Here is a 26,367-nt window from a genome sequence, read left to right as displayed (position 1 = left end):
ATAATGAACCCCTTCCCTCCCCCTGGCTACTCTGGGCAAGTGGTGACTCTCTTTCCCGAAGGTCTGTGGTTTCCTCTGGAGAGGGGAGGGCAGCTCTGGGTTCTGGCACCACATCCTGTTTGCAGAAGTTCTGCACCCCTTGCCCCCGCCGCATTCCCTCCCTAGGTCCACACCTTTCCAAAACACAGAAGCCAGGGCTGCTCTGGGACGAAGGGATGTGGTAGAGCTTCCAGGGGAAGCTCTGGGCACACGGGATAAATGAGTGGCTTCAGTGGCAGGTTCTCTGCCCATGTGTTCGTGTTTGGCTTTGAGCTCAGAAGGCGCCTCTGGCTCCAAGCGTGTGTCCTCGATCCTATGACCGCCTGCCTGCCAGGTGCCAGGCTCTGGGAAGTCACCACCTAGGCCCAAGGTGGGGAGCAGATCAGGAAGCCCAGGTATCTGGGGAGCTCAGCCCTCAGAGACATGGGTGAGCAGCCACCTTCCTGCCCTGGCATCTGGAGGCCTCACTGCCCATCCTCAGGCCACCATCCCCAAGGCCACAGGAAGACAGTCTGTGTGGAGGCAGGATGAACTTGACCAAGGGCGGAGGCCAGCATGGCACCCACTCCTTCTCTCCAGTGCTCTTCCCTCTCCCAGCTCTGGGCTCTGGGGGATGGTCTGTAGGAGGGAAGGAAGGTGTGAACCCTGGAGGCACACAGACCTCAGTTTTAATCCTAATTAGCTGTGTGTGAATTTGGCCAAATGACTTCATTTCTCTGAGCCTCAGTTTCCTAAGCTATAAAATGGGGATGACAACGGCAGTTCTCTCTGAGAAAGTCGTAAGGATTAAATAATAAAATTCATGCAGTGCATGGAGCTCAGAGTGCACATATTAAGTGCACAATACATGGTAGTGTTACTGTTATTATTACGTGTCCCTTGCTGTGTTCCCAGCATCTACCCAGGATACCTTAATGCCGTCCAACCTAACAGAGTCAGAATTCATTGAACATTTATAATACCTTAAAGAGGAGCTCAGTCAACCTAATGAGAGGAGAAAGGTGCCCACCAGGTTCTAAGGAATGGAATGTTCTCCTTTTCTGCCCCTACCCCTGCCTGGAGCCCCAGGTGGTCCTGCTGCTAGCCTTAGCTCTTCCACATCTAAAAGCTCAAGGTGGTCTTGTTTCACCTTCCTCCTGTGAGAAACTCAGGCAGGCGGGCAGCCCTGCCATTTGAGGCCCAAGTGCCCTGGCTGGGATGTGTGTCTGGCTAGAAAGTGCTAACAAGGATCATGCCTTTGCTCAGTGCTTGCTTCTGGCTTTCCAGTGAGGATTTTCAAACTTTCCTCTCCACAGAGACGATGATACCAGCAGGGCAAGTGGCCTCTTTCTCTGTGCTTGGGTCTCAGGGGCAACCAAATCCAGCCACCAAGCTTTGTAGCCACCGTGAATGTGGAGTGGCTGGCAGAGGAGAGAGGGAGAGGCCAAGAGACCCACATCCCCAAAGGCCTGGGCCACAGAGGGAAGCAGGTGTGTAAAGCACTCCCCTGGATCCCAGGCTCTGGCCTCACTATGTGGAGCACACAGGAGGTAACATCCACCACATCTGTAAAGACAAAAGGAAGCAAATGCAGAGGCACAGCCGCCTGTGGGTCTAGGCCACTTTATCCACCATAGGCTGCTGCTGGCTAACCCGTGGCAGCCGCATAGGCACCTGTGTGTCAGCTGAGGGAGCCTGGCATTATTCCCAGTCAGGCCACCCTGGAGGTCCCTTTTGGTGACACCAAGAGGCACAAGAGAGAGGCTCTGCCCAAGGACTGAGGCTAGTTGGTGGAGCTCAGGAGGCTGGGACACAGCGGCTCCACAGCCTGAAACCCCACCCCTCCACGGTCCTGGAAACTTCAGTCAGTGGCCACAAGGGGCGCTGTGGCCTCCTGCCACCAACGGGCGGCAAGGAAAAGCGACTGGCATCCTCAGAGAGAGAGGCTGGCAGAATTCCTGAGTGTGGGGGTGAGGGATAGGGTACAGGGAGGGGCCTTCTCGAAGCTCTGGGGTCATGTTTCAGGAGGAAGATAAGCACCGTACCAGGTTCTGCCAGGTCTGGGTCCCGGTCAGTCCCCTCCTACTGCCCCTCCCCCTCAGCCGGTCTTCCCCCCCTCCTCACACACACACAGGCACACACACCCCGCCCCGGCCCTTTACACGTGCTCACAAGCATCCTGTGATTCTCTTTATCATGCCTTATAATTCTCTATTTGCCAGATGGCTTGATTAATGTCTGTCTCCCCTACGGACTGTGGGTCTACAAGGTGGTATTATTAGGATGGCTGGGGCTGTGCTTGTCTTCTTCGCTGTCTCCCTAGCAGTTGGCAAAGGGACTCATTCATTTGGTGAAAGAATGAGTTAAAGAATAAACTCCTCCATCAGACACCATGGGCTCTCTAAGGGCAGGAATGGCTTCATTTATTTGTGTATTCCCCGACCTCTGCCACCGTGCCTGGCACAAAGTCGTAACCAATAAATAGTGTGGGATGGAAGACTCACTGGGATTAAAGGGGGGCCAAGAAGAGCCTTTGCAGATGTGTTCATGTCTATCCCTTCCCACCTGTGAGGCAGTGAGGACATGGCCTTCTCCTCCGGGTAGCTCTCCTGGGAATAGAGGGCTCCCCAGCAGAGCTGAGAAGGGGGAAGTGTAGTGCTGACTCAAGAAGAGGATGGGAGTTGAGGTCTTGGGTGGGCTGAACTAAGAGTGCTCTTCCAGGCACGTGGCTGCATTCCGGTGAATGGGGAAACCCTGTGGGAGCCATACCTGGTGAGCGCTCGACTCTGGGAAAGCTCAAAGAAGACAGGGTGGCAGCAGGGTTGGTGTCTGGGCCAAGGTCAGAGGCTGCAGTCATGCAGGCTGTTCACCTGACCCCATCCATCTCCAGAGCCTCCTGAGGTTGGGGACTGGGGCCAGGGCTCCCACAAGTGCCACTCTTTAGATGTGAGGCTCTGGACTTTGGGCTACTCCTTGCCTTCACAGAGCCAGGAAGTCTCAGACACACGGGGAACTGAAGGACAGAAGGAGCAGGGGTGGGATCTTGCCTTGGGCTTGGGGTGGATCCCTGCCCTGTCAGCAGAGCCTTAGTGCTGTATGGGGGTGGGGGGTGGGGCGGAACGGGTGAGGCTCCCTCAGGGCTGCAGAATCACCCAGGCTCTCTGACCATCGGTTGATTTGTTGATTTCTGAGCCCACCTTTCATGTCCAGATGAATTGAGGAGAAGGTAGAGAGTCTCCTGGGACCCAGGTCCTGGATGCTAAACAGATTTAGAGTCCAGAGTTTGCAGCCCAATCCCACATCCCAGAGCCTGAAAGCAACTTAAGACATATAGCGCTGGCCCCTCTTAGCCGACAAACTCATCTTGTCTTGCGGATTCCTGACTCCTTCCTGGTGGGCAGAGGAGTGCACTCATTCAGGATCCCCTCTCCCAGGGGTTTGTCTGAGCATCTATCTGACCAGCATGAATCAGAATACAGCCGGACACAGATGTCAACCCTGGCACTCCCGCTGTGAAAGCCTGTGCTAAATGTTAGGATTTGAAACCAGCGCTCATGTGCAGCTTGAGACATAATTTAACCTAAATTCTTGCTTCCAGTGTCGCAAAACCCCCTAAAGCTAACCAAATCAAAGCAAAATAAAGTGTGGGTAACTGACTAGCCACAAGTAGAGAGATACTTGTTCAAAGACTCCCTTTGAAACGAAACAAACTTGACTTCCTTTTGTTCAATGGTAGAAATATTTACCTAGAATGGATGCAGGCTAGTGTGTGGGCACAAAAAGGATTTAAACACACACACACGTTTATCACCAATTCTGTCAGGCCCGACATGTTTTGATAAAAGCTGATTTGGATTCCAAAGAACAGACTGTTTTTCAACGGAAACAGCATCTCATCAAGTCAAAAGATCCTCAGCAGTGCCAAGGCCAGGGGGCAGGTCCTAAGCCGTCGGGGTCTCAGGCTGCAGTCTGAGACTTAACGAAATATGGTCCTAACCAGCTGACCCAGAGAGGAGCCGACATACGCATATATCCATTCTAGATAAATATTTCGTTTTGTTTTCCTAAAGCCAACTGTGGCCCTTCAGTACACGCCCGGGTACCGGGTACCGTGGCGGCCGGCTCGGGTCCGAGCGCGTAGAGGCCCGCTCCAACAGGTGCAGCGCGGTTGCGCCCGGCCAACCTCGCGCGGGGTCTCTCCCTGGCACCCGTACCGGCACCGGCGCCGGGCCAGACCAGAGCCCCAGGGCGCAGAGACCGGCCTGCGCGTCGCCCGCGGCCGCTTCGCAGTAGTGGGGAGAAGGCAGGGGGCTGAGATGCGTCCTCCCTCGCCCCCTCCTTAAATTCCAGCGTCCTCCATTTGCTACGCCCGGGGTGCGGCCTATTCAATCGCCGGCCCCAAAATCGGGGCGGCTGCGAGAGCAGAGCCGGGGCTGCCAAGAGGGCGAAGGAGGGGCGGGATGCGAGCGAGGCGAGTCCGCCGGGCAGTGCCCTGTGCGCGTGGAGCTGGGCGCGCTGGCGGCCCGTCACCTGTGCGGGCGCGCAGCGGCTGCGCCCCCGCCCAGGCCTGGGGCGCCCAGAGCGACCGAGACGGCCCGAAGGCGGGGCTGGAAGTAGCTGCCCGGCCCGGCTGCGGCGGCGGGAAGCCTAGGAGGTTCTGGCGGGCGCGTCTTCCCTGGCCGGGACTCTCCGGAGCTCAGCGCCGGCGCCCCGGGCGTCCCAAGAGCCGGCGGGCACCCTATTCGCCCCCTGGCGGCTCTGGGGACACGCCGGGCGCCGCCGCCGCCACCGCCGCGGAATGAGCTGTCCACAGCAGCACTGGGCGCCGCCCGAGGTCACGCAAGGATCTGTCCCAGGGCTGCGAACCGGGAGGCAGATCGCCCTTGGGAGGAATGGAGTGGTGGTAGGACGAGGCAACTATGAGGTGTGGGGGTTTTCCTGGGATCCACGTCCTCTACATCGCGCGTGGGCTTCTCCACCAGCGTGATAACTGACACCCAGGGACCTCACTCCCGACTGGTCCTCCCTCCCTTCACCCTGGAAATAAAAGCCTCCCTGTCATTCTCATCCATTCTGGGAAATGGCCCCCATCTTCCCTCCTTCTGCAGTGACCTGACAATGGTAGCCTTGAAGGCACAGCCGCACCGGACCTGCCACTCCCCGGACCTTGCGCAGGCAGAGAGCTCTGAGGCAGTGCTGGGAGGTTAGTAGGAGAGGATCAGCGTTCAACGGGGTCCCAAGTGCCCACTGGGAGCCTAGCACTGCCCTTGGCTTTGTAGGAGGTTAAAAGTCCTTGCCCTCTGGGTGCTTCCAATCTCAGAAGACAAACACACCTAAGAGACTGTTGTCACAGCAAGTAGCCTGGCAGCAGGAGGTTCAGGAGAGGACATAGTGGAGATGGGCTGGAGTGTGAACACTGGAGCCATTAGAACTTGCTAAGTGGACAGGATTTGGAAGGGGAGAGGGAGAGGAAGAGGGAGGGAGGGAAAGAGAGAGAGAAGATATTCCTGGTCCAGTCTGGAGTGGTGTGGAGGGCTGGTCTGGGAGAGCTAGAGGGGCCACCCCTAGAGGCTCTGTAAGGGTGGGCTTCTGCAGTGGGAGAGACAGAGGGAGAAGGAAGAGCTGGAGGCTGGATGCCCTCTGGGAAGCAGCAGAAGAGCCTGCTCTGAGGTGCTGGCTGAGGCAGGCTGCCACTTGCACGGTTCTGAGGGTCTTCTTCAAGAGGCTGGGTCATACACTACAAAAACCAAAACAACCCCCCTCCCCCCACAAACAAAAAAAACCTTGGGTCACACTCAGAGGTTTTTGTCCAGAAGGAGGAAGCCCAGGTTATGGAAGGAAGAGGGAGCAGCTGTAGGCTAGGTCCAAAGGTGAAAAGATTAAAAGAGTGAGGCGGGAGGGAGCAGATGAAGTAGCGCTGGGTTGAGAAGGAAGCACCAGGCTGCTTCCTGGGGAGGAGGAAGCCAAAGGGCAGGAGCCTGTCTGAGGGGCCAGCAGGGGGCGCAGGGGCCCCAGAACCTCAGGCCCGCCAGAGCTGGCTGTAGTTGACAGTCTGGCTGTGTCAGTCTCTGCCCCATTTCACATTCCATTTTCCTTACCAAAGTCATCTCAGGTAATTGCGAAGAATGCTTCCCACCCAGCATCTGGCTTTGTACAGAAGATGTGGCAAAGCCAGGATGAAACTTCTAAGCCTCACTGTGCCCTCCTGTCCAAATCTGTCTAGGTCTTAGGGCTGTGGGTATCTTGCCTCAGTGTTTGGCTTAGAAAAGCTATCTTTCTGGCAGCGGAGACAGCCACTGGGTCTTGCCTCAGTAGTGTGTCTTCCTACTTGGCCTTAGCATCCAGAAAGGACTATCCATGCCTGGGGTTGGGCTGCGTCATGGTAACCTCTCATCCAGACTCTGGGGCAGGCTCTGAATAGGATCATGGGGTCAAGCCTGGCGGACAAAGAGTGAAGAGCCCACACACCCAGGCACGGGCTATGCCAGCACTCCCACGAGAAGGACTGAAGCTGCCCAGATATTGAGCTGGGAGAGTTAGGGCAGGCCGTCCCAAGCCACCAACCACAAAGAGGGCTTTGGGCAACGGGACTCCCCTGCAGCCAAGCTGTCGGACGGGGCGGACTGTGAGATGCTCGTCAAGCATGGCAGCCCTGGAGGAGGCAGAGGGAGAGGGCAAGCACCGTCACCAAATCCCGCCCTAGCGATGGCTCTGTCAGGGCACTCCACAGGAGACGGCCCAAGGAAGCACCATTTGAAAGAAAAGCCAGGGTCAAAAGTCTTTTGAGATAAGAGTGGAGTGGGGTTCCGGTGTGTGCAGAGACGGGGTGATGGAAGGAGGGGAAGGGCCCTGGCCTGGCAGGAATCGCATAGGCCAGCAGCACTCCTTTGCCCAGGCCAGATTTCCTTCCCTTTGCAATCAGATCGCAATTAAAGGAGAGCCTCCACTTACTCATGCTCTGCTTGAATTCCTCCAGGGTCAACCACCTGCACTTTCCCCATCTTCTTGTTTTTCAATCCTTTCATGTTCAACTTTTTTGTGTCTTTTTTTTTTTAATTCATTTTTTATTTTTGGCTGCATTGGGTCTTTGTTGCGGTGCGCGGGCTTCTCATTGCGGTGGCTTCTCTTGTTGCGGAGCACGGGCTCTAGGCGTGCGGACTTCAGTAGTTGTGGCTCGTGGGCTCTAGAGCGCAGGCTCAGTAGTTGTGGCGCACGGGCTTAGTTGCTCCGCGGCATGTGGGATCTTCCCGTGTCCCCTGCATTGGCAGGCGGATTCTTAACCACTGTGCCACCAGGGAAGTCCTTCCCCATCTTCTAAAGGAGCCTGGTGAAAATAGGGAGAAGCATGCTGCGTTTCTTCGTGGACAATGCTTGTGGGAGTGTGCCTGAGGGTTTGTGTTCCCTGTGGTATTTGCTACCATTACCCCTCTCCCCCTTGGAACATGCCCCAGAGGGGAACATGGTCTCTCGGCCACCTTTCCCTGCCACTTGTTTTTAAAATTTACAAACACAGTATCAATATCTAAGTCCCTACTATGTGCCAGGCACTGTGGCAAACATGTTAGGTGCATGGCCTCATTTGCTCCTCACAATAGCTCAGGGCCCCATCATCCCTACTCTTTAACTGGTTCCAGTTCCCAATCCCAGCCAGGCAAAAGGGGTTGAAGTCTGTTCCCTAAGCTGATATAGAGGACACAGTCCAATCTTGGCATCACTCACAGTGTGGTGGCTCAGTAAGTATTAATTAACTCTGAGGACAAGCTGCACTTTGACTCCCCTCTGGCTAATTAAATAAACCTGCCATGTAAATCAGCAGAGGGGACAGAGAGACATTAGGCTATATTGAAAAGAAACTGGGCTGAGGGACAGTACGACTGTTGGCCTTCAAGTAGAAATTGATCTTGGCCTGCTCTGGCTCTCTTTGCGTTCTTTGAAGCTAGGGCCAGAGTGGTGGGGATGAGGAATAACCCCTCTTGGAGAAAGCCTCCCCTGTGAAGTCCTGGAGAACTGGGAGGAGGTAGGCAGGGCTCACATGCGTACTGGGCCCCCGCCCCCGCCCCCCCCACCCCCCGTTGCCCACAACGACATGAGAGTTCTCTAAGGAACAAGACAGAACTGGCTGGGCCTCACCCTCCCCTCCTACTCCATCCTCATCCTTGAGTCATCATGTCCCTGTGGTCCTGGGTCGGCTGTAGGTGACCCGGGACCCAGGTAAGACATGCTGTGAAAGCCCCTTCCCACCATTGCTGGCAGTGTTAGATTGTTGGGGCCAGCAGGCACCTTGCTGGGCTCTGCTTCCTTCTGCTTCTTCCAGAAGAAAATGAGCCATGGCAATGGCTCAGGCCCTCTGGAGGCCCAGTTCCCCCTCTGACCAACTGGGAGACCTGGGGCAGGCCATTTAACCTCACCAGGCCTGGCCCTACTCCGTTAAATAGGGAAATAATAATGTCAGTCTCACAAGGGGCCTGTGCATAAAGTAAGGGCTCAGTAAGTAGTAACTGTTTGATGATGATGATGATGATGACGATGACGATGACAACTGTGTCTGGTTCATAACAACCAATTGTATCCCTAATAATGCTGGTCTGTCTTCGGATGTAGTTGGAATAGCTACTGTGTTTGAGCCCTAAGCTGTCACTTTGAAGGTGGTTATTTTCTATATGGAAAAAGAAACAACATCATCTCTAAATAATGTCATGAAGTTAACATGTAAGAATAAGATGAGATAAGGTAAGGGTGAGGGCAAGGGCAGAGTGAGTGTAGAAGTTGCTGAGAAAGGATGTGGCAGTGTGGCAGGATGCCTATGCCCTTTCCCCTCCCATCCAAGTCTCTTCCTGCAGCTACTTGGGAGCCTTTGCCCCTCAGAGCCCTCACTCCTCCTTTTCCCCTGGGATAGCGTTTCGAGCAGGGCTCAGAAGATTAAGGCCAACTCTGGGGGCCTGTGGCTCATAGCAGGCAGTCCCCCACACTGTCCTCTCCTAGGGGAAGTCACACGGGTCACCATGGTGGGCCACAGGAGCCCTGCAGAGTCCCCTAGAGCTGCCAAGCAGGCACAAGACAAACGTTTACATTCAACGTATTGGAACGGATCAAATGTGGTTCTCAAAAAGCTCAGGCTTGCAAGCTTTGGAGAAGGCCCAGGTTTGGCTCCTTTTAACTCCCAAACAAATTCTTGTGGGATGTTGCAATTACTTGTGACAATCCCTCTCCCTGCCTGGGACTTTGATTTCAGATTTAGACATGTAAAATTGGGTGGCTGGCTGGGCCTTGAGCAACTTGGGGGGTGTGGTGGGAGATGGCTAGGGAAAATTTTTTGCAGCATATTGTGTTTGGAAGCGAGACCTCGAGGAATCAGACGCTGTAGCTCTGGTTGTGTTATAGAACTTTTCAGCCCCTGTGGCAGATTTCCTGTCCTTGAAATTGGTTCACTATGCGGGAGTGGCTCATTCTGTCCTTTGAAACACAAATGTCTAGGAATCATTTTATGTAAGTCTTACGTTGGAGTAACTTTCCAATCTCTAGGACAAATTCTGCAGTCCTTACCCTGAAATCTTATTCACTGGATAAGCAGCAGGTGAAGATTTATCAAGGGGATATTTTAGTGGTAACTGGGGCTGACCTTGCCCAAAGGTACCTGGAAACAGGAGGAGGTGATGCAGAGATAGCCAAGTAGATGCAGAAACAGGAGAGGAACATGGCTGGGCAAAGCATGTCTGGGTGTCTGGACTCCGTGGCCTTTCTTGGTACCCAGGTGTACATGCAAACACTTTGGGCAAATTGCCTATATCTTTGTGTTGCCATCGTACCTGGCCTTAAAGCACATTCAGCTATTCTGGGGGATGAGGTGAGGACCTGGACCCTGGTCAGGCTCCTGTTTTCCTACTTCCTGGCTGCCACACCTGCTCTGAGAGCCCACAAAACTTTAGCTCTGGCTTTTTTGGCTTTCATATTGGCAACAAAACAGCTGGATACAGCTATCCCTGGAATAGTTTCGAGCAGAAGGGCTAGGACCTCTTGGCCTTTGGCAGTCAGCCGGATCTAACAACCTGCCTCTTGAGGCTGGTGCACAGAAATCAGGAATCAAAAATGCCTGGGAATTCCTAGACACTCTGTAAAGTTGAGGGTGGTGAGCAGAGTCATAGGCTGGTATCTGTTGGCAAATCTGGGGCAATAAGCTCTTCCTTTAATGTAGGCATTGGGCATAGAATCACTAACACTGCTATTCTCTTGAATACCTGTGAGCTCTCCTTCCAAGCTATCATCTTGTCTGAATGAAGCTTAGAAATTACATGGAACAATGTGAAAAGAGAGAAGGTCAGAATGAGAGGCTGTGTTTCAGGCCAACCAGATTCTCAGGGAAATCCTGACTAAAGATAATATTAAGCCGTACTACTCTAGATGTGAAATATTGGAATTCCTGAGAGAGCAGGACGAGAAGGGGGATTCTAGGAATGGGATATAAAAGCAGGGCATAAAAGAGATGGGACAATTCCCCTGAGTAATTTTGGCTCTTGGAAAGATAAAGCTTGGAATTCCTAAGCAAAAGCAAATACTCAACTGTTTCATCCATCTCTGAGTGGGAAGAGGGAATGAGTAAGCTAGAATCACAGAACACTGCAACACCAGGCTCTGGTGGCTCAGGACACCAGCCAATGGACACTGAGAGACTGCAGGGGTCAGGAGGAGAGAGGATGTCTCCCCTGGAGGCCCTTAAGAACACAGCTGAGACATTCTATTTCTGGATGAGAAGACTCAATATTGTAACGATATCAACTCTCTCCCAACTTAATTTACATGATAAATAAAATCTCAACCAAAATCCCAACAGGACTTGTTAAATGAAATTTGACAAGCTGACTGGGAAGTACATCTGGAAAGAAAAAATACGTAAGAAGAACAAAACAATTTGGGGGAAAAGAATGAAAGAGTAAAATACACTGTATCGACACACACTCAAAAGCTACAACTATTAAAATGGTGTACTGTACAAGGAATATAAAAAAGTTCAATGCAACAGAATAGAGAGTCCAGACAGTCACATATATTTATGGGACTTTTGAATATGAGAAGAGTAGTATTTCAAGTCATTGGGGAGAGGATGGCCTATAGGATAAATAATTCTGGGCAGCATGTGACCCTCTGCCAAAAAAAAAAAAAAAAAAAGGTTAGCTCCCTAGCTCACACCATATATGAACACAAATTCCAGATGGATTAAAGAACTAACATAGAAATACAACTATTGGGTTAGCCAAAAAGTTCGTTCGGGTTTTTCTGTGACATCTTACAGAAAAACCCGAATGAAGTTTTGGTCAACCCAATATAAAAGAAATATAAGAAAATATGGGAGAATATGTTTATTATCTGGGCATAGGGAAACCTTCTTTAAAAACCACAAAATACAAAGCCATGAAGGAGAGGATAGATACCTTTGATCAAAATAAAAAGCCTCTGTATAACCCAAGGAACTATTATAAGGTTAAAAGGACAAGTTGGCCTGGGCCAAGGGGTGGTTCATTCTGCCTGGCAGCAGACTGTGAGACCAGATGGCCTTGGAGGCCTTTCCTTTCCCTCACAATTCCTTCGTAGAAGTCAGGGTTCAGGAGGAAGCAAACACCAGAGGGTGGCTACTCCCCATTGTTATCCTCAGAGCCCTACAATCAAGAGACAACTCAAGTCATAGTTATTCAGAGCCAGCGTAAAATGAGCGGGTTAAGTGGATCAGGGTGCAGGAGAGGAGCAATGAAGCAAGGTGGAAGGACCAGAAACAGTTTTGCTGGCCCTGGGTGAGGAGGAGGAGGAAGGGCTGACTCTCTGGCAGACATCATGGTCTCCAGTCCGTAGGCCCATCTTTCACAGAGGGGATGTGGCTCAGGCAGGTCCTCCCAAGACCTCATTTTCCCTGCGTAGAGAGCCTTTTGGAAGAGCATGTGGAGAAAATGTTGCCCTGTGTGGGCTTTAATACCTCCATCAGACCCCTCAGCTCTGTGAGGATCAGGGTAGTCCTGGGATGGTGGCCCCTGTCCAGACCCCTAGTGGCAGTGAGGATGGATGTACCTGTGTTTTTGGGTGGGCTGGGTGGCCTTATATGGTCTGATGACTCCAAATCAGAGGCCTATGTCCTAGAGACTTGACTCTGTTTCATGTCTAGAGAATACTCCAACTCAAGGCCCCCAAAGAAAAGTGAAACTCTTGTCCCATGGAGCTTCTGTCAACCAATTCACCCTATAGGGATCAGGTTCTGCTCTTGGGGGAGACCAGGGAACCATTGTGTTCAGCTAGTCTCAGCCCATACTTCCTACTTGTGAGCTGACTCTGAGCTAAGAGAGTGTTTGCCTGATTCAGGTAGGAGGACAGCCAAGCTTTAGGAAACCTCTGCTGCATTCTGATGCCATCCATTAAGCTGGGTTGAGCACATGGACTTGAGGTTTGAGAGGAGGGGGAAAATTCTCAGCAGGGAGATAGATTTCATTTTTTAACATGACCAAGTAGCTGCAACAAGGAATGATGGGTATTGAGGAAAGCAGGAGACAGTACCAGGACTGGCCAGAATTGGAATAGACTCAATGATGGAATCATATTCCAAGGAGCAGCAAACAATCTCAAAGGCCCCAAGTTGGCTTTCAGAGCTATTTTTCAGGATTTGTAGGGTGAGGGGTAAGGAGTAAATAAGCACAGCTGGGGAGAAGACTGGGGCTCCTGGCCTCTCATGAAAGGATGCCATAGGAGTAAGGAGAAGCCACTGCCTTGGTGAAATTAAAAAATGGACTATGGAACTTAGATTTAATGTCTCCAAAAGGAAGGAAACAACTACATATCAATGCAAAAACTGTGGCTGAGAACCAGTTATGTAACAAGCATCCAAATGAGGGCAACATAAGGAGACCCCTGCACCTCACCCCCCACCATTACTGCTACCACACACACCTAGCGCAGTCACTCAACCCTGCTTCCCACCTCTGAGATGACACCAGGCCAGTCCCCCAATCTGGCACAAAATATGACAGTTTAGAGTGCTTTATAATATTGCAACCAAAATTCAGGGAAAATAAGGGATATTTAGCTAGCTCAAAATCCCCAACTTCCAAATGGATAGGGCAGGCTCCAACCAGTCAACCTAGGTGCAATAAAGAGAACAGCTCTCTTTCCTCAAAGGCTAAGCAGCCCTGCTTCCAGGTCCTTTTCAGCCTTCTCATCAGCCAAGCTGAAGAATGCAGCTTCTTAGAGACCCCCTAGAGGAGGGTTCTATTTCTACTCTCAGATCAGGACCAGTGATTCTGAACCTATTTGGGCTGTAACTTCCCCTAAGAGTTTTGAAGAAAACTATGGATCCTCTTCTCAGAAAAATGTACCTTGCACATACAGGTATAATCTTGCATAAAATTTCAGGAGCTTTACAGACCCCCAAAAGCCCCAGCTTAAGAATTTCTGCCGGGACTTCCCTGGTGGCGCAGTGGTTAAAAATCCGCCTGCCAATGCAGGGGACACGGCTTCGAGCCCTGGTCCGGGAAGATCCCACATGCCGCGGAGCAACTAAGCCCGTGCACCACAGCTACTTAGTCTGCGCTCTAGAGCCCACGTGCCACAACTACTGAGCCTGTGTTCCACAACTACTGAAGCCCATGAGCCTAGAGCCCATGCTCCGCAACAAGAGAAGCCACCGCAATGAGAAGCCCACGCACCACAATGAAGAGTAGCCCCCGCTCGCCACAATTACAGAAAAGCCCGCGCACAGCAACGAAGACCCAACGCAGCCAAAAATAAATAAATAAATAAATAAATAAAATTTTCTGCCAAACGCAAATCTCTCCTTTCCTTATGCAAGAGCTGTTCCCCAGGGCTGATTAACTGCTATCTTAGATGTCCAACAGGTGAATTAATATTCAGCATTGACCTCTAGTCATCCTGCACCCTTGGCAGATGGCAGATTCTCTGTTGTTGCCTGTAGCCAGAAGGAAGCAGAGCCCCTAGCCTGAGACCTCATTTTGTTTTTCAAAAGAGCGCTCTCCTCCACCATCACTAGAAAACCTCAGACATTCCAGGCCTGGAACAGAGATAGTAGGCGACAAACCAAAAATAAATCTGGTCCGGTACACAACTGGGCCTGTGAAGAGAGCACCACAGACTGGATCCTCCTTGGGCTGGCAGGAGAAAGGTACGTAGGTAGGACCAAAGCTGAAATGGGAAGGGGTCAGAATGGGTTCCCCTCCCTTCAGCCAAATGCAGTCTAGCTGGTCACTCTCGAGAGGCATCTGCTCTTTTCACGGCTCCCCTACCTGGGAACGCAGAGGCTACTGGAAGCAGGGCTCCTATCGGCTACACAAGTTCCACATTTGTCTCCCTTCTGACCGACAACCGCAACAACATCAAGGATAATGATGATGAAAGCATTTATTAAACACTACTCTGTGCTGTAAGTTCTTCACAGGAATTATTTCATTTAATTTTCCCAACAATCAAATGAAGTCGGCACTGTTATCCCATTTATACATGAGGAAATTGAGACCAGGGGAGGTTAGGTAGAGTTGCTGAAGGCCACAAAGCTAGTGAGGGACAGAGTCTGGATCTGCATCGATCTGATTTCAAACCTAATATTTTTAACCTCCACCTCCATGCTCCTTCCCCAAAGGCCAGAACTCGGACAAAGGCCTTGGAAAGCCTCCAGAGTGATGGTCCGGTCTCCAGGTCCTTGCTTCCCCTTCCTTATCCTCTGCCCACCATGCAGCAGCCTGGTTCTCATCAGGGACTCACTTTATGGCGAGTTGGTTGGAAACTCTCAAACTCTATCTCCTATCTCTGTATGACTTTGCTATTTGAGTCCATATTCCATAGCCCTAAATTTATCTTGGAGCCTAAATTTATTTTAAACTCAGCTGAGCTCAGGAGCCTCATTTCCTCCTCAGGTTTAGAATGAAGGAGGGAGGTTCTTTTTCACTGCTGCCCTGGAATGTTATTGGAGGGAGGGGGTTTAGTTGTCACCACTCTCATTTTAAAGACTCGGGGGAGGGTCAAGTAACAGAGAGTAGAAGAGCCAGGATTTGGTGAAACGTCACCAGTGATGTTGGTGCGCTATGGAAGCCATACTTCTCTGGACACCTCCTACCCTGTGGCATTTGGAAACAGGGCACATAACCCCTTGGATAGCTAGTCTCCTCCCTTCCCTCAACTAGTGGATTCCAGGGAGAGTGAGTTCCCAGCTCATCAAGAAGCCCAGAAGAATGCTGCCCATCAAATGCTCAGTGGCCAAGGGGCCCCCTAAGTGCATGCTGAATGGCTGGAGCCCCAGCCCACAGTGCTTTGGGGGGCAGCTGTGGGGAGAGTGGGCATTAAGCTATCTGTTGAGGCCAGGGTCATTGCCCTTTCCCCAGAACCTCATCTGGAGATGAAATACCTAAGGAGAGGAGACGCTAAGGCCCGAACAGAGGTGGGAGGTGCAGGAAGCTAAGGAGAGTTGGCAGCGGGCAGAGAAGAATCCTCTTGTATTCAGGGTCCCTGTCCTATGCCACCTGTGGGCAAGAGGTGAGATAAAACAGGATGACAGTACTTGCATTCAACATGGATGAGGAAGTCAGCCCCCAGAGGCACTCTGGGAGTGGATGAAGTCCAACCACCTAGCTAAGAGATGTTTACTGAGTATCTGCTGTGTGCCAGACTTGTCTAGGCACTGGCGATGCCTCAGTCCTGCCCTCACAGTGTTAGCCCATCAACAGAAAAAGAAAAGACAACTTTGGACAGTGATAAGCACTAGGAAGAAAAAGGAAACAGTGCTGTGAGGGAGAGTGATTGGAAGGGGGTCTCCTTGAAAGGAGAACATGAAAGCTGAGGCCTGTTTATGAAAAAGGGCCACTGTGTGAGGAGCTGTAGGGAAGCACATTCCAGGCAGAAGGAAGAGCAAAGCCAAAGACACTTAGGTGGCAATGGGCTCCATGCATTCAAGACACGGGAAGATGACCAGTATGGCTTAAGAGAGATGAACAAGGAGGTGAAAGGAAGGAGAGAAAACTGAGGAGTTAGATGGGGCCAGATCATAAGGGTCTTTTAACCATATTTATGGGCAAGCCGCTGTGTGGAGAATGGATTGCAGGAGGCAAGACTGGCCATAAGGAGACCTGTGAGGAGGCCATTAGGTGAGTAAATGGGGGACCATATAATCTGTTACCCAAACCAGGATACCTGTGTAACTGAACAGGGGTGCCACAAACAATTAAACAGGGGCAACAGGCATAACAAGGACCTGCCACTGACAAAGCTCTAGCTGCAGTCAGTATGCCCCAGCCAGGACTGCCACAGGAAGTTCCGCAGTTTTTAGCAGTTCTGCTCTGACACACAGCTCCCAGCTCCAGGAGAAGGAATCGCTTTTCTGTTTGCCCAGGCTCTGGCCTGGCGCCCCATGCCCAAGCATTTGGTTTTTGTTTAGAGGCCACAGGCTACAGTTGCAGCACAAATGGAGCAGGAAGCCGTTTCCCCTGTGTTCTCTGGCACGGGGGCCGCCCACTCTCAGCGACAACCAACAGGACATGAATGAAAGAACAAACAGGGAGCACGTGGCCACCCCTTCTCAAGGTGGTGTGGAGAGGGTGGAAGCCAGAGAGGCATGGACAAGCCCTAAGTTCCAGAGCAGGGATTCTTAACACGGACTTGAGGAGGTCTGTGAAGCAGGCGAGAGGGTCCCAAGCTTTCATCAGATTCTCAAACCTAAAACTCCAAAAGAGATAAAGAAGCTTTGCTTTAGAGAGCAGTGGTTCTCACACTTTACTGTGCCTCAGAGTCACCTGGAGAGCTTGTTACAACAGGGATTGCTGGGTTCCTGCAGGTTCTGATTCAGTTCCGTCTGGAGTATGGACCAAGAATTTCTATTTCTGGGGACTTCCCTGGTGGTCCAGTGGTTAAGACTCTGCGCTTCCAATGCAAGGGTCATGGGTTCAATCCTTGATTGGGGAACTAGGATCCCACATGCCGTGTGGCGCAGCCAAAAAACTCGAAAAAAAAAAAAAAGAATTTCTATTTCTAACAATTTCCAAGGGGATGCTAATGCTCTTGGTCCAGGGGCCACACCTTGAGAATCACTGCTTTAGAGGATACAAGAAACATGAGGGATTATGATCTTCCCTTTTCAGACAAGAGTTCTAATAGATACCACAGCCCTCTAAACCACCCCTAAGTCCCAAGGAATTTCATATTTTATTTTTGGAAGAAGCCCCTGGAGAGTGACACTCTGGACCTTCCCTTAGAGGTCAGGAAGCATCTGAGAAGTAGCATTTTAGAGGATGCAGGAAAAGTGCCTTCAGAAACGTAAAAGCCCAAGCAAAACTTTGAGCTGGAAACTACAGGGCTGGCCCTGACTGATCCAATTACTTGGCCAATTACTGGCAAATAGTGAGGTTTGGGGAATCTGGGCAGACCCAGATCCTCTCCTGGAGACTGCCTCTTGTTCCTTTTTGAGCCTATATCTGGAGCCAAATGAACCCAGATAGGAGGTCAGCCATAAGGAAGATAGGGTGTCTTCTGGGGGGTATAATCTGGGAACAAGAAAGAAATCGACAGCTCCACTAGACAGAATTGAAGAGCTCATTCACAGAGCGTTTTGATCAGGTCATTGTGGTGAGGATGGGAAGAGGCAGGAATAGTACTCAGCGCTGTACTTACTTTAAGCAAGAGCAGTGGAGAGAGGCCTGGAAGGGCCATTTGCCAGCTTTCCTCAGACCTGCTCCGAGTAAGTCATTCCCCCATGAAAGGGGCAGGGGAAATGAAAATGTGGATTCATTCATGAATCAACCTTCAGAACAGGAAATGTGGCTTTTGAGCTATACAGAGAAATCTTCCTTTGCCGCAGGGAACACTGGCTTTGCCATCCAGCTAAATACATCCTGAGGTAAGGCACTGTCAAAGTCAGGAAGACCCTGCAAGTTACGGGAGGAGGTGGCACTAGAGTGTCTGAGACCAAGGGTCTCAGCTTGCCAGGACTCGTGACTTGAATTCTGACTGTGTGACCCTGGGCATACTACTTAATCTCTTTTTGTCTTAGTTTCCTCTTCTGTAAAATGGGGATAATAATAGTGCCTATTTCATAGGGTTGTAGTAAGATTTAATGAAATAACCTAGATAAAACACTTAGCTTGCATATTTTAAGCACTCAATATTAGCTTTAAAAAAAAAAAAGTGGGGGCGCTTGGAAAAATTTAGGATGGTGGCAGTACAGACCCACCCTTAGTGTCACTGCCAGAGACAGAAAGAGAAGGCCGAGCTAGGTCAGAGCGGCTGCCAATCTCCCTAGGAGGCTGACAAAGAAACTCCTGCTCCCCAGGGAAGGTCTGAGTTGTGAGCTGAGCATGCAAGGAGAGTCAGGATTCCTAGGATGGTGGGGTTAACTGGACAACCCTGCTGGCTGTGAGGTGGGGATATCCTGCTTTTTTAAACATTGCAACATTCAGTGAGTCTGTTTGTGACATTTTCTCACTGCCAGCCTAAGTGCCAAATGGCCTGATTTGATCAAAATGAATGAAAATCAATGTTGGTAGGAAAACTGGAACGACGTTATTGGAAACACTCCAGAGATTAGCAAAATTAAGGTAGAATCCCCATTTTCAGAGAAAAAAAGTGGCTCCTCCTCCTTAAGTTCCAGAAGCGTGGGGGATGGTGCTGAAGTGAAAGCAGTAGTGACTGTGCTGGCCCTGAGGTTACCGGGCAGCCAAACACGGAAAAAGGGATCTCTTTCCTCTGATCCTGAATGAGCAGAACCTCTTCCACAACCCAGTACCCCAAGTCAAAAAGTCCGATCCGCTTAGAAATTGTTACTGGCACTAGGAACAAAGAGAGTTCTAAAAACCATGCAAAAGAGCCCAAGTAAATGACATACCACATGGTTAAATAAAAGTTAACATCCATTGGAGGTGGGGGGTGGGAAGCAATTGCCAATTATATCACTTTAGAAAAGAAAGTGCTGAATAAAAATGACTAATAGTTCTGTTGACCATGCTGGGCCCCTTTCTTGAGAGGCTCCCATGGGCCTGTAAGCCTAGCCCTATATAGTTCAGACCCATCCCAAGTCTGGGATGTTCCCCCTGTAGCCCTGCAATAGAACTCACCTCCAGCCCTCCAAAATAACCACAGGGCATATTTAATCATAGTCCCATTTAGAATCTTTTAAAGATTAAGGCCACAGGACAGTTAGGAAGGGGCCTGGCTTCTGGCTTTTCACTCGCTTATACTTACTATAAATCGTGGCTAGAGTTTCTACCACAATGTCCTGTACTAGAGAGCCCTCCTCCGGGACAGGGACCCAGGAGTTTGTCTGATTCCACCTGGAGGAAAGAGGGGAATCTTCAGGAAGTACACACCTGTTCTCTGTGTGCCACCCGAATCAGAGGCACTGCCCAACTTAGGGAAAATTAGAGTTTCTTAGTACCTGCCCTACCTACCCAAAACCCTCAGCTTTAAGTTTTCATGCAGCAAAATGTCTGTATTATTTTTACTGGAGTTGGTGATTGTCAGATGTGGAAGCTGGTCCAAAGCTAGCTAGCTGTGGCTAGCTGTAGTCCAACAGCTAGTCTGCTGTTCTCTACAAAGGAGGGCCATTTTAGCAGGAAAAAACCAAAACAACAACAATGACAACAAAACTTTCTTGGAATTTACCCAGGGAAGCCTGAAACTGTGCTACTGTGAACTTGAGATATTTCTATGGCCATGCATCAGTTTTTAGAGTATAACTACTACCGTACACATTTAAATAACAATGAAAAAATTTTCTATAGTGTGACTTTTGCAGGAACCTTGTTCCTGCAACTGCTTGTTCCAAGCCTTCTCATATCCAGCCTAAAAGTAAGTGAAAGCATCAGAAAAGATAAAATGAGGAGAAAAAACAAATAAAACTTCCAAGTCCATTTCTAAAGGTTGAGGAAAATATCATACACCTGAAGCCACTGCTGCTTTTTGAGTCAGAGGCCAAAACTGGGATGGTTCTTTTTGGTCAGATAATCTAATCTTCTCTGAGAAGGTCCCATTAAAACTATTCTGAAGGATCACTCCTGTGCCACATTTTTATTGGTAACTTCATTCACTGTCTACCACTCCACTCATTAGAAAAGCAGTTTTGAAAGGATCTTATTTTCAAGCACAACTGCTATTTTCTGCAGAGGATTCTCTTCATCTTTTGTCATGACTCTTTTGTAACCCAAACCAACTTCAAATTTAAAACGACAGAAAACAAAAAGCCTTCTATGGAAAAGGGACATGATCTATGGGAAAAGTTTCTCTTTCTCTTCAATTGTGATGGCTCGGTTAACCGTCACACCACCAGAGAATTTTAAAAACTGACTCAAGAAGCAAGATAGGGAAGCCATTCACATAAAATCTCTAAAATTAAATAAATTTGTTTTAAAATAAAATAGAAAACAGTTTTCCAGTGTGAGACAGACCACTTAATCCTTACAGCAAATTAATGATTAGGCAAGTATACCTGCTGCTGAATCCTTAAAATGGTTTCTATGCCCCCCCGCCCCCCAAAAAATTCCAAGAGCAACCATAACCACCCCCACCAAAGGCACTGAAACAAAAGACTGATCTGTTTATATAGTCACATGAAAAATAAACATCTTTATTTTTTTGCCTACTTTATTTCATTTTTTCAAATAAAATTTAAATCTGTACAAAGTATACTGTTACAGTATATATTTTGTAAGAATCAATGCCTAAAAGAATCACAATACTTCAATAAGCAGTACAGCAGACCTCGCTAGTTTCAGCTTTGATATTGAACAAACTCAAGCCGGCTGATGCACAACACATTTGCTTGGTTTCCACATGGTGAGTTCCCAGCACTGAGATGGGAGAACATGACAGCAAGTATGGTTATATTACAGCCCGACACACTGAGCTTCTTCATGTGATAATAACTGCACATATTTAATACAGAATGCTCAAATTTACTTTTTAAATTGCATTTGCTTACTTCTTAGTCGGAAAAATTCAGCATTCTTAATGGGGTCCCCAAACAGTGCAAATTAATGATATTCTACTGTATAATTGGCACATCTCCAATAAGGATTAACTTGTAAACTCAAAGAATATTACAACTTTGTCCTAAATTTTAACTAACATACACCTGGTCCATTTAACCAAAGTCATTTTGGAAAGATATTAAAGAACAATTCTATTTCTGAAAGGATATTGTTTTGACCATTCTTTTAGAGAAGATAAATTTTTAAATTGTTGTTAAAATGTTTTACTATAAAAATTTTACAAACTCGATTAGAAATTTCAAGATTATGATTCACAGCAGACAAATACAGACTGTTTATATTCCAACAGTACCTACTCTTAGACTTTCAAACAGAGCACAACCATGTCAGCTGTGTTAACTAAAATTTTGAACAGTGTACTAAATTTATAAGTGGTGCTGGGTCTAGCAAGTGTAAATACACAGTATATTTTAATGAAAAGAATTGTCTTCTTTATACTTTATTTGTTTTCCCATAAGGAAACAATGTTTACATTCTTTAATAAAGTTAATCTTACATCAGAATATAACTTAATACTGTCAGCAACAGGGACCACACACAGTAAATAAGAAGCACATTTAAAATAAGTCTGAATTCACATAGATTAACATTTGTTGGTTAATAAAATATCGACAGTATTACAATCTTACAATATTTACAGTAAGAAAAATCTAGAGTAATATATACCTTTCACAGCAGGATTCCTTTTTTTAATTATTATTTCTTCCAGTTTGGGATTGTGTATACACGAAAAGCTCAAATAAAGCAACTCTGCAATATAATCTTAAAATAATGGCTACTGGGGGAAATTCTATCACAACCATTGAAAATAATGGTGACTTTTCACGGAGTCTGTGGCATCTGAGAACCTAGTTAATTAACCAAAGACTTGCTCAAACTAGCCTCAGTTACCCAGATTAAAGCTGCAGAACTCCGGCCTTCCCTGACTGCTAAAAACCCAACAGATGTTCTCAACATGCTATAAGAAAAGAGGGAAAATAGGTTTCAGTTCACACCTCATGGCTGGAAGCCTCCGGCTAGTGCACATTCCCCAACTTATGCTAAGAAGAGGGCCAACTTCCTCCCTAAAACACCACAAGAGTTTACCCTCCAACTACAGGGCACTGTGACACCAAGCTCACTCATTCCTCAACTTTCCAGCATTAGGATAAGGCATGAACTTGGCCCATATAATACACACCAGCATCTTAGAGACTTGGGGTCGGGGCAAAGAAATATACTAGTGCAGTTTGCACTGAGATCAACAGGGAAAATGGGAAGCGATGCATGTTTCCAATTAGAATAGCAAGAAGACCCACATCCCTAAACTGGAATTTGGCCAGGGCATCAGAGTTAGCACCCCCTCTCTGAGTACCACAAGCAATTAGGATGTGTGCTCTGGGCCTCCTCCAAGAGAGAGCATCTACAGTAAGTAACACCATGTGGGACATTAGTTCAGTGATGACTCCCAAGAAAGCAGATACAAGTCTTAAATCCGGGGCTGTCCACAGCACCTGAGGTCACTCATCAGAGCTGTGACCTGTCCCAACCCTGCTTACTTTAAGAGATCTGATGGGCACAGAGCACTCAGGGATACAGCTGCTGGCTACTTTGGACTCTAGATCTCACAGGTAATCAACAGGTATCTGGGATTGCATTAGCAGACTGTACCACAGCTCCTTAAACAGACACTGTCAGGTATGAAATCATGTCAAGCATGAATCTTCACTGTCAGGTCAGAAATCAAAGTGGGAGTCTTCCCACATCAGCCAAGGTTATTTTGTCAAAACCTTAGAGGAGTTGAACAGTTTTTTATGTTGCAAGTGATTAGTTTACTTATTTCAGTCAAGCTGGATTAGCAAACCAGACTGATTTATTTAGTTAGCTTTGTTTTTTTGATTCTTACGTATGTGTTAACCCAAAGCTGTTCTATTTGGGCTAAATACACTGACAGAGAAAATTCAAACAACAAAAGTTTTCAGCAAACTTCTGTGGCATTTTCTTTTTGGAAGTCAATGCAAGATCTAAAGGTATTTCTACCCAACAAAGTCTGTTTAAGTGTTTAATGTTATTTCCTTTTTGGTCCTATATAGAATGCTATGACTTCTATATAGGTCTGAATGCTGCTCCATGTAGATGCTTTCTGTATATCTAAAAATATATACTTTTCAGTAGTTCAATACATGGTTAATCTTCCCACAGAGGAAGATTTTTGTAATCACATGTTGCAAAGTAGAAAAACATCTCCTTTCTAAGAAAGGAAATACGTATACTTTCCTATTGTACACTTTTGAATAAGCCCAAAGGCATGCACCAAAAAATCATTATTAAAACTAATACATGCACTAAAATGGTATACAGTTAGACTTAAATAAGGTGCTGCTTTCTCAATTTTCAAATTTGAAGAAGATATTTTGTCGGTTGTTGACTCAAAGATCTCCCCCGCCCCCACCCCACTCCATGGCATCAAGAGAGAAAAATAAAAAGTAAGCATAAACCTTTAAACTATTCTTTACATGGGGGAAAGGACAGATATATCAACTATCCTATTTATAAACTGGATTACCAGTTTTAAATAAAACCAATATTTACTGGTAAAAATTGTCAAAGCTAATACATCCAAACAAATGTTACTAGTAAAGAATGTTCTACATAGAGAATAATTTACTTTGGTTTTATGCACCTTCTCAAAAATGATACCGGTGTCCCATACGTCACCAAACTGATGTGTTCCAGCAAAGTTGTAAGGCAAATCTTTTTCTTCCCTAGTGACGTCTTGTTTCCCAATACACAAAACTAAAATCTTTTGGTGAGAAAGGGGTTAAGATAATGGCTAACCCCTTGGCATCCTGAGCATTGTGGTTTATCAAACTCTACCCTGCTAGAAGCTGTCAGGCACCCTGACCCCTGCCTTGAACCAGGAGTGGCTCCCATGTCTAGAGATGCCCTGACTCCTTAAAAATAGCTCTCAGAACTTTGCTTCTTTTTTCCTTCTATCTGGATGTTATAATGTCTAACAAAGCTGGTTGGAATGTCACATTTTGCTAGTAGGGGCCATCATCTAACGATAATTCCAATCTGAAATGTTTTATGCCAGTACTTAGTTCTTAATTTTATCAATTAATTGCATTAAAATTTTCTCTACAGAGTTTACTTAGAGATCCTTAACTTGGGTTTCAGAAGATGTGTGATGCCCCTGAGGTTGTATGCAAAATTATCTGTATATGTTGTATTTTCTTTCTGGGGAGAGGGTCCATCACTTTCGTCAGATTATCAAAGGTATCTGTGACCCCCAAAAGGGGTTAGAGGGACTTAGAGGGATACCCGTAATTCATTTTATAACAGGATTGGGAAATGGGGGCAGAAAACTAAAAATGCCCTCAAAAAAGGGGGGGGGGCCAAATTGTTGATCTTTTCCCTTTATTCACATTTGGGAAATAAGTGCTTCAAACTAGGAAAAATAATTAAGCTGATTAAATTCCATTTAAAAATAATCAAAGCCACTTTCTAAAATTTTTTCATTATCCATATATGGTAAATTTAGTCTCCAAGAAAAGGTTTGGAGACTGAATTTTTCTCTTTTCCCAAAGGAAGTTCATAGATATAATGCTGATCATCATCCACATTTAACCCAAGACAACATAAAACCTAAGACAACTCTAATGATGTAAGCCTTTATGATTTTGAATAAAGGATTATCTAGAGTCAAATACACATTTGTCAACCTTCATTTCCCAAAATTGGTCCATATTTAGATAACTACCGGGCACAATTCCACTAGATAAACCTAAAATCTGAACAACGGAAGTTTAACTTTCTACCTCAATTAAAAACAAAGCCACAAGTTTCCACAATAGAGTCCAGCCACAAACATTCACACTATGTCACAGAGAAGTTTCTCATTTCAAATACATCACTGAATTTTCAGCAGAATTTGCAAACTTAAGATCCAGAATGAATAGCAAAACATGCTGAGACGAGCATGTCAAGAATTAAAACACCAGCCCCGCCGCACCACCCGCCCCCACCCCCCCATCCAGAAACACACTCAGGCATTCCAAAAATAAACCAGATCTGAAGAGAGGCCTCTCACTTGTTGGTTTTAAGTATGAAGTGCCTAAAAGGCTATGGGAAAGGGAATATAAAATGAAGTAATTAAATAACTTACAAAATATAATTTTAGCCAAAACACATTTCTGTTCTATTGACAAAACCGTCAATTTTTTTTTTTTTTTTTTGCAATTCCGAACACTAACTGTGTCGCGCAATCTCGCTAAGACAAAAAATATGTTCACAGGTACACTTTTTGTTCTCCTATTCTTTCTAGAGCACATCTTGAGGTTATAATAATGCCTCTAGTTAAAATAAAGTCTCTTACCCCCGTCACCCTCCCCTCCTCAAAAAGTGAGTCAACCTTGAATTCCAAAAAGGAATATTCATTTAATATAATTATTTCGATACCAGTTATATCACATAGACCATGAGGAAACTCCATGAGTATTATGGAAAACTACATGAAAGAGGGAGCTGCCACTTGCCACCCACTTCACTTCCAGCTTTTAAAGCCAATACCCAGCTAGACTCAAATCTCATTGACTTCAGTGAAAACAAATCAACACTCCAAAATCAGGCCATTTCAGGCTGGAAACTGGATCTTAAAGACACCACTTCATGTGTGTGTATATATATATGTATACATATATATATATATATACATATATTATTTTTTTTCTATCCTAAGCTTTCACTTTGTCTATTCAAATAGTCTAATAAAACTCACAGTTACAAAGGATTTTATTGGCAAATAAAGGCCCGTATTAAAAATTTTATCAAAACAAATTTTTGTTCTACATAGCTAACACTAAGAAATATTTTCTTGGACTTATAAAGAATATTTAATTGCATATAAGTTTTGCTTTGGGAGGGATATTGAAAACATAATTCTGTAAGAAATTAGAAAAGACTAGAAACAAAAGTGAAAGTGACTAGTCTTAACTTTCAAAAAATCAAGTGCAAAGATAAATAGTGCAAATAATGAAAACTAGAAATTTTATAGGCAACTTTACAGTCTTTCCTGCTTTTGCACTTTTACATATTGACAACTTTATAAACCCTAACAACTGTATGCAGCATGGAAATGGGCTATCATTTATCTCCATTGACTAGACTCAAGGAAGCCTTTCAAAGACTTGTCTCACAGTCATTTAAATCACTGGTTCTTGACACAGGTTTGGGAATTCACTTCTTTTTAAACAATTCCTAAGGGAGGGGTTATTTAAGAAGGCTCTACACTGACTTAAGTTATAGTATGTAACTACAATAATTTAAAATCTGACACACAATACTATGTGAAAAC

General features: G+C 47.0%; 1 protein-coding gene and 1 long non-coding RNA gene across 2 annotated transcripts in view; both read right to left on the bottom strand.

The window, feature by feature from the left end:
- Positions 1-7,012, bottom strand: part of LOC132363814 (uncharacterized) — a 29,714-nt gene extending 22,702 nt beyond the window's left edge. The window contains exon 1 of the long non-coding RNA XR_009502660.1: positions 6,970-7,012. This is a non-coding gene — a long non-coding RNA (uncharacterized LOC132363814). The remainder of the gene's footprint in view (positions 1-6,969) is intronic.
- Positions 7,013-20,624: 13,612 nt separating this feature from the next.
- Positions 20,625-24,982, bottom strand: IGIP (IgA inducing protein). The gene has a single exon (XM_059919508.1). It carries the CDS (start codon positions 20,912-20,914, stop codon positions 20,753-20,755), a length of 162 nt encoding a protein of 53 aa, XP_059775491.1. The 5' UTR covers positions 20,915-24,982; the 3' UTR covers positions 20,625-20,752.
- Between the last annotated feature and the right edge of the window lie 1,385 nt (positions 24,983-26,367).

This window comes from Balaenoptera ricei, chromosome 3 (genome assembly GCF_028023285.1).
Source record: "Balaenoptera ricei isolate mBalRic1 chromosome 3, mBalRic1.hap2, whole genome shotgun sequence".
In the NCBI taxonomy this organism is placed as follows: Eukaryota; Metazoa; Chordata; class Mammalia; order Artiodactyla; family Balaenopteridae; genus Balaenoptera; species Balaenoptera ricei.
The sequence above is the reverse complement of the archived record's forward strand: the minus strand, read 5'-3'. Positions and strand labels throughout refer to the sequence as shown.